This window comes from Bombus huntii, chromosome 16, assembly GCF_024542735.1.
Source record: "Bombus huntii isolate Logan2020A chromosome 16, iyBomHunt1.1, whole genome shotgun sequence".
NCBI lineage: Eukaryota > Metazoa > Arthropoda > Insecta > Hymenoptera > Apidae > Bombus > Bombus huntii.
This window is the reverse complement of record NC_066253.1, coordinates 7,654,546-7,663,278: the sequence shown is the minus strand read 5'-3', so window position 1 is coordinate 7,663,278 and position 8,733 is coordinate 7,654,546. Positions and strand designations below refer to the sequence as shown.

Below are 8,733 nucleotides of genomic sequence, written 5' to 3'. Positions count from 1 at the left end.
GACGTAGCACTATAAGATATTTAGGAGAGGAAATGTATGCTCGACAATACCGAGACCGACTCTCTTGTTATGCTTAGACTGCCCCGATGGGCATTAGCGGTAGACTTAGTAGTTGACTTTTCCAACGATGTAGAAGAAGTGAAGTTGAGTGACGATGCTGCGTCGGAAGAAAGCTAAGGATGGGTGTGTCTAGCGCACGGGACCATCGGATTTGTTGGTGACGATTTTAGTTAGGAGAGTGAGGGAATAGGCTTCGTTGTTAATTGGTTAAACGAAGGGTCTTAACCGCCCTCGAGAGAAAGTGGTTAGTGGGAGGAAAGTTGCAGCGTACGTGAGGAAAACTAACTTTCCCTTGTCAAGCCGTGGTAGACAATAGTCTTTAGAAATTCTTCGGAAACAGACGTTTGTTTGGTTTGAAGGACCTCTACTAGGAAATTCCTGAGATTTATGGAAGATACTTGAGACTAGTGAGGGTACGCAGTGAGTATCCGAAGACATATTGCCCGCGGTGTGTGGCCTGGGCTAGGTAGAGGGTTACGCGACGTAACAGATGCGCTATATCTGTTACACAGTTCCCGAATTATAGCTCACAGTTCTGTGTATAATGTTTAAGAAATTATGCTTATTTGCTACACAATGATTTATAAGAAGCATATAAACGTTCTTGAATGTATTGTGGCGGATCAGTACCAACAAGACGCCGACAGGTCGAGGCATCAACGCGACGCAGCACCTCCCGGGCGATCCGCGGGTACCAACCGCCAACACCAGAGGGTTACGACGACAACGAGTTTGTCTTACCTCGCTAGCGGTCGAATATACGGGCGAACGATACAAATACCGCACCTAGCGAGACTCCCTCTACGGCTAAGGCAGGGACTACCGGGCATAGCCTTACTGACGAGTATCGGTAGTCCCGGGACGAAACGCAAAACTCTCTTTTCATCCGCCACAGTATAAACAAAAATATGGAAGAAGAGGTGACGGATGACCATAACGTTAATATTTGCGGATAATACAAAAAAATATAATTGAGAAGAATCGAAAAAACATCAAGGACATTAAAAATTTTTACTTCTATAGCAAATACATAAATATTTTATTTTTATTTATTTATTCTTAGTCCGTGCCTTTCGGCTTTGGACGACTTCCGGATTACATCTCTTCTAATGCCCTCACTTATATCTAACGCTTATCCTTTTTTGGCTTTTGCTTCATTGCTGTGCTCCCTCCGTGTCGTTCCTCCCCCTCCACTGCTACTCTTCTCTTCTCTATTATCGCTTTCAGTTCTGCCAGTCCTTCTCCAGTCTCATTCAGCACTTCTACAATTCTCCTTGCTCCTCCTGTTATCTCACATTCCTCTACTGCGTGCTTCAGGTCCTCCTCTCCTTTTTTGCATAATGTGCATCCTCTTTCTCCTTCCTCTTTCCAGCGTTCCCTTGCCCTGGTTTCGTTACCACATCTAAATCTTGTTAACATACTTCTGTCCTCCCATTTCCTCTTTCCTTCTAGATACTTTGGTAGTCCTTCTTTTGCTATGTTTCTGTAGTATCCGTTGTATTTGGATTCCCTCATCCTTTTCTCTTTTCCTTCTTTCTTCTATGATTTGGTTAGCCGTCATCCTTTCTTGTCTATCTCCTTCCTCCCCTTGTGTCCTTCCCTCTCTCACCTCCTCTAACCTCATCTTTCTTTTCCTTGCTCGTTCCCCTTCCTGAACCTTTCCCCAATTTCTTTCTCTCTCCTTTATACATTCCTTTACTAATTCCTTCTTCGATTCCAAGGCTTTCTCCTCACACCTTACTGCTCCTTTCAGTGCCTTTTCTCTTATTTCCTCTATCTTGCACTCCTCTTTCAGAATGTAGTTTGGCGTTGTTGTGTCTAAGCCTAGTGTTTCGACCATTCGCGGGGAGATGTGACCGCGAGGAAGCACGTCAACGGGAGTCGTAAATTCCCACTACAATTGGATAATCGACGCCACGAAATGATCGATCCCCTGATTTCTGTTGCGATAATAGGGCTGGTTGTATCGACTTTACACTGAATTAACGGATATAATTAATGTTGATTCTAACAACTTCATGACTAGAAATATACAATTAAATTCGATAGCTAGAGTAACGAGGTGTTGTACGCGTCGCACGCTTAGATGTTGAAAGTTCAAAAAATGTATAAAGACTGACTTTCTGTAACGATGATGCAGCGGAGGACACTTGCGATGGGTGGGTCTAATGATGCGAGAAAAGCTGATTTGTTAAGACCAAGTTCTTGTTGGGAGAGTGAGGGAAGGACTTCTCTGGTAATAGGTTAATTTTCTGGATTGGTGTGGAAGGGTGGAGGAAGGGTGTTAACCGCCCCCGAGAGAAAGTTGCTAGTGTGAAACATCGTACATGAGAAAAACGAACTTCTCCTATCTTTCCGTAATAAACAATAACCTTTAGACAGTGACTTAGTGCAGATGTTTGGTTCGGTCTGAAGGACCTTAGAAATTCCTAAGATTTATGATCGGCTCTTAAGACTATTGAAGGTACGCAGTGAAGGCGTGCGGACATCTGGTTGCCATCCTGCCTGCGGTGTGTGGCCTGGTCTATGTAGAATGTCGCCCGACGTAACACCTAGAATCCATCTCAAGTATCTCCTTTTTACCCTGTCCAGTCTCTCCTCTATGTTCCATCCCCACACCTCCGCTCCAAATAACGCTACACTCTCTACCAGTGCTCCAAACATCCTCATTCTCCTCTTGTAGTCCCTTTTAAATATCCTTTCTCCTACGCTCCATGTCTTCTTCATCGCAATTGCTGTCCTCTTTTTCCTGTCTTGAATATGCTTTTCGTCGCTCCCATTTTTCTGCAGTATGTACCCTAGATACCTATTTTCATCTAATTCTTGCTCACCCCATCTCCATTTCCTTTACCTCCTCATGTTCCTTCTCTTTTCAAACACTACTACTTTCGTCTTTTCCGTGCTCAATTCCAGTTCCACATCCTTTAAAAATGTCTTAAATCTCTTCATCATTTCCTTTAACTCCTCTTCTCTGTCCGCTATCACTACGATGTCATCCGCATGTCATAGTGACCATACCTTATTGTCTCCTACCACTATGCCTCCCATTTGAGCTTTCCTTACTTCCTCTTCCAACCCTCCCACATAGATGTTAAATAGTGTCAGGCTCAACGGGCACCCTTGTCTTACTCCCCTTACTGTCCAAAACTCTTTTGTGTTATGGTTCCTCGTCCTCACTACGTTCCTTGTTTCCTCGTATATCTCCTCTATCCTTCTGGTTAACTTCTCGTTAACCCACATTCTCCTCATTATCTCCCCCAGCTTTTTCCTGCTAACCCTATCAAACGTTGCCTTTAAATCCGCGAAGCATGCATATAGCTTCCCTCTTGCCCCGCTCAATTGTTTGTCTATTATGTGGTTCAATACATACACTGCGTCTATCACTCCTCTTTCTTTCCTAAACCCGAATTGGCTCTCTCCCAGCTTGTCTTCGATCTCTACATTCAGCCGCTCGTCCAGTATACATGCATAAATCTTATATGCCGTATCCATTAACGTGACGCCTCTGTAGCTCTTCACTGCTCCGTTGTCTCCCCGCTTGTAAATCGAACATATTACGCCTTTTCTCCAGTCTTCAAGTATCCCCTCTCCATTTCATATTTTCCTTAACATCTCCCATAACACCCCCCCCCCCACTTCCTTCGGCGCATACTTCCGTACCTCGTTTTCCAAACCATCTTCCCCCATTGCTTTTTTCTCCTTCAAGTTTCTTATTTCAGTTCGCTGCGGAGTGCCGAAGCGTGCAGACGTGTCTCTAGTGCCCAGCGTAGTCTGAAAACAACACGTGTCGCCCAACCGCCGAAAGTGAACACAACCAAGTGTTTCCTACCCTTTAGGGAGAAGAAAATCCCACGCACCTAACCCCAACGCGAATACTAGCCTCATAGCCTCACGACTAGTTATTTATTTCGAATTAACTAGCTCGATGATAGCCCAGCAATCGCGACCAGGCTCTCCGGAGCAGACTCGCAACTACCCCGCGCTAGCTCCCCCGTGGCAGAAGTGTAGCAGAACTCTCCGCACCAACGACGCGAATACTACCAAGAAACGGAAAATAGAAACAACAATACAAATAAACACTGACAACAGGTTCGCCGTATTGGAATCCTCAAACGACGCCATGGAAACCCTAGAACCGCCACCAAACCAACACTCACGGAGAATCCCCCCTCCCCCAACAATATTTGTGGACGACGTCATCGACATAGACAATGATCAAGTCCTTAGAGAGAGATATCTCCAAGGAGGACTATAACCTAAAGATAAATAACAATAAAGTAAAAATACTGCCGAGGAACCCAGAAGCTTATAGAAAACTCACCAAGATACTCAGGACCCTGAACGCCAACTTCCACACCTACCAACTCAAACAGGAAAGGCCTTTCCGGGTGGTCCTACGAAACATCCACCACTCAGCAGACATAGATGAACTCAAATTCGAACTCTTAAAACTCGGCAACGAAGTCATCAACGTTAATAATATAAGGCATAGAGTCTCGAAAGACCCGTTATCCTTATTTTTGATCGACATAAAGCAAAAGCCGAACAATAAGGAAATCTACCTGTTTGCTAAATACTTGTCTAAAGTATTCAAACCCCATTCCCCCCAAGCCGCCGCGGACGTTACTGAATACCTACACACCCCCTTCCAAATGTCCTCTCCTATCGAACCCTTCTCCTCTGCTGAGACTATAGAAACAATCAGTCGCCTAAACCCCAAGAAAGCAGCAGGACACGACCTAATAGGCAATAGAGCAATCAAGGAACTTCCCACAAAAGGGATAGCACTCATCACATCGATTTTTAATGCTATCCTTCGCCTGGAACACTATCCTAAGGCTTGGAAAATCTCATTGATTACCCTCATCCCTAAACCCGGTAAACCGATACACGAAACCTGCTCCTATCGCCCAATCAGTCTTTTACCTACCCTGTCCAAACTATTCGAGAAGATGCTCACGAACCGACTCCTTCCAATCCTAGAGAACTTGAAAACACTCCCAGATCACCAATTCGGCTTCCGAAAACATCATTCTACAGTAGAGCAAATCCACCGCTTAACTCATACGATCAGCCAAACACTCGAAAAGAAAAAATATTGCTCAGCGGTTTTCCTAGACATCCAACAGGCATTCGACAAAGTATGGCATGAAGGGCTACTATACAAACTCAAAAAGATCCTACCCCACCCCTACTTCTCCATCCTAAAATCTTACCTAACCAATAGACAATTCATGGTTAAATACCTAGACGCCACTTCCGCAACATTCCCAATAGAAGCCGGCATACCCCAAGGTAGTGTCCTCGGACCCCTACTGTACTCCATCTACACTGCCGACCTACCTATATCAAACGATATAACAATAGCGACATTTGCAGACGACACAGCGCTATTAGCTTCCCACGCAGACCCGGTAATAGCCTCATCCACTCTCCAGCGAAGTCTCGACTCCATGGAAAAGTGGTTTCACAAATGGGGCTTCAAAGTCAACGAAAAGAAATCCTCACATGTAACCTTCACGCTCCGAAAACAAACCTGCCCCCAGGTCACCATCAACAATGCAACAGTTCCTAGCAGGGACACAGTCCGATACCTGGGCATGACCCTGGACAGGAGACTAACGTGGAAGACACACATCTCAGATAAAAGGAAGCAACTAAAGGACAAACTAAAAAAACTCTATTGGCTCACGGGCCGACGCTCCAAACTAAATTTACAGAATAAAATTACCCTCTACAAGACCGTAATAAAACCTGTCTGGACCTACGGAATCCAACTATGGGGAACAGCAAGTAACTCCAACATCGAAATACTCCAACGCTTTCAATCGAAAACGCTAAGATCCCTAATTGACGCACCTCGGTATGTAACCAATGAAACAATACACCGCGACCTCAAGATACCCACCGTCAAAGAGGAAATAGCAAAATATAGCGACAGATACAGCAAAAGAATCAACAAACACCGAAACCCCCTAATCACTGGACTACTCGATACGACGGACCAGATTCGCAGGCTGAAGAGGCACTACCCGCTAGACCTAAACGTTAGATTCATTTAATTATCCAAATCAAGCATATGCACTTACTTATAATACTTATAGATCATAAATTATATCTATCTATAATAAGTATTAACTTATTGTAAATAAACAGCCATGTCACTGCGCCACGCCAGAAAAATTACTGAAAATTCTCAACGGGAGAATTGATTGTAGTTTCAACAAATAAATAAAAAAAAAAAAAGAAAAAAAAGTTTCTTATTTGGAATATCACCTCTTCCTTCTCTATATTATCTTCTCTCTCCTCCTTTAATTCCTCCTCCACTCTCCGCCCTTCTGTTCACTATCCTCTTTGTTTTCTGTCCTTTCTAACATTTCCATAAAATAATTTTGCCACTCCTCTTCCATTATATCTTCGTCTATAACCTCTCTTCTTCTTCTATATTTATTTATATATTTCCATGCTTCTTGCTCTGTTTTGATCTTGTTGATTTTCTTCATTTCTTCCTCTTCCTGCTTCTCCTTTCTTTGTTTACAACACTGTTTAAATGCCTTCTTCTCCTCTATGAACTCTTCTCTGCTACATTTTCCTTTCCTAAATTTTGTCATCTTCCTTCTTATCTCCCTTTTCCTCTCTTTCCACTCCTTGTCATACCGCGCCTTTTCTCCTATGCTCCATTTCCTTATCCTTACTCTCTTCTTTGGTATTGCCTCGTTTATCTTCTTCTTAATTTCTGTCCACGTTTCTTCTGCTGTTCTTCCCCTGCTTGCCCAGTTTTTACACTCCTCTAAATATCTTCCCACACTTTCGTTTGTCCATTCCCTTCTCTCCCTCTCTTCTTCTTTTCTTTCCTCATCTCTTTGTATCTCTGGCCCCTCTATTTCTATTTCCAACGGCATGTGGTCTGACTCTACCCTTTTTCTTACCTCCATGTCTATTATTGCTTCTTTCTTTGTCACGCTATACCTTTCCAGCGTGTTTCTGTGTTCCGCCTTCTCTTCCGCCTTGTCCGTGATCCTCGGCCTGTCTCTTGTCGCCATCTGTCTTCTTCCTATCCAACTACCTTCTATTCTTTCGTCCACCTAACTTCTTCTTTCCTAACTTTGTGTTTCACTCTTTCTCCTGTCTTCTTTGTCACTTTTTTATACTTTTTATACCCTCTCTTCGTGCTTTCACCCTTTTCTTTTGTTTCGTTTTGTCTGGCTCGTTTTGGTTGCGTTGCCGTTAATTTTTGAATTTAGATTAAATTGTAGTATTGTCTGTTATTTAATGCGATTTGAAATTACACTCCACGTTTTGGCTAACCTGCTATGTACTAGCACCTGCAGGAGTACTAGCACGGGAGAGGATTAAAGTTGGTCAAAATAAATGTTCGCTTAATCCTGCTATATTATTAGACAAATATTCTTCACAAGAAAAAATGTTTATTCGTATTCTAATTGGATATTGACAGAATAGTCGTTGAAATTTCGAATGCTCGGAGTTACAATCGTTCGCAATACGTTTCGCTCTATTAATTACAAGATTTTAATTTCGATAGATTTTCGATAGTTTACAAATTGACAAATACAAACACGTCGATTAACAAGACTAACAAGAATTGGAAACTAATAAAACAAAGAACTAAAAGCTAAAGAACTAAAGGACTAAAGAATCTAAAAGCTGAGGGCAAAACTAAGAGCTAAAGGAATTAAGAGCTGAAAACTAAGGAACTGAAGAATTAAAAAACAAGGAATTGAGAAATTAAGAGCTCGAGGAATTAAGAATTAATCGCTATGAACAAGAAATTACTTGCCAGGAAATGGGAACTGATCGCCAAGAACCAAGGAGTTAATCACCAAGAACTGAGAAAATTAATCACCCAAAACTGAGGAATTAACTACTCTAAAACTAAGGAATTATTACCGCTTCTTCTATGCCGCTACGCTTATTTATATTTAGGTCTACCGTGGAGGGGTTGTCATGTGACGGGTTATTCCGTGGGGGTTGTGAGGTTCGAATTTGGTTTATATACAAATTGTTAAAATTTATTTATATTTCAAATTGGAACGCTCACTCGCACTATTGGTAGTTTTAGCCTACGTTACGGCACGTGCGCAGAGCGGGACGTGACACTTTCCTTTCTTGTTTTCCCTTTGTCTTCCCCCTCCTTTTTCCTCTTCACTTTTCACTTTTTCACAGCGCTTACTACACACTTGTTACCTTCGCCCGAGTCCAAACCGGAAGTCCAAATACATAAATATATTATATATTACATTAACGTAGGAGTTGTCTGAAGCATGTATATACAGAAGATTCTGCTTGTAGCTTAACCTTCAATTGTAATTTTCAATGTAACATGATGTTGGTTATTCCTTGCAGTAGCATGGTAATGCAGGTAGCACGTTTAAGAGTGTCCGTATCTTTCGGCCAGATATGATTGAAGAAAAATCGACTTGCTATTTGATTCTATTTCCCTATTACATTGTAAGTATCGTATTCTACGAGCATTGTTTATATACTACGTTTCGCTCATTCGCGTCTTATCCTGTAGCACATTAATTTGTGACTTTTTTGTCTTTTTCGTTTCCCCTTCGGTCGTCATCGCGTCTCCGCTTCTTATCTCGTATTACTGTCATCATTGTCGCATAATAACATGTATCTATTTTTTGCAGATATTTGAATGTCACT

The 8,733-nt window shown here is 42.4% G+C and overlaps 2 protein-coding genes across 2 annotated transcripts; both read right to left on the bottom strand.

The window, feature by feature from the left end:
- Positions 1 to 2,496: 2,496 nt before the first annotated feature.
- LOC126874746 (uncharacterized) lies at positions 2,497 to 3,747 on the bottom strand. The gene is made up of 4 exons (XM_050637101.1): positions 3,721 to 3,747; positions 3,079 to 3,597; positions 2,912 to 2,982; positions 2,497 to 2,809 (listed from the first exon to the last, which is right to left on the bottom strand). Exons 1-4 carry the CDS (start codon positions 3,745 to 3,747, stop codon positions 2,497 to 2,499), a joined length of 930 nt encoding a protein of 309 aa, XP_050493058.1.
- A 2,624-nt stretch (positions 3,748 to 6,371) lies between these two features.
- LOC126874745 (histone-lysine N-methyltransferase, H3 lysine-79 specific-like) lies at positions 6,372 to 7,103 on the bottom strand. The gene has a single exon (XM_050637100.1). The coding sequence runs from the start codon at positions 7,101 to 7,103 to the stop codon at positions 6,372 to 6,374; it is 732 nt and encodes a 243-aa protein (XP_050493057.1).
- Between the last annotated feature and the right edge of the window lie 1,630 nt (positions 7,104 to 8,733).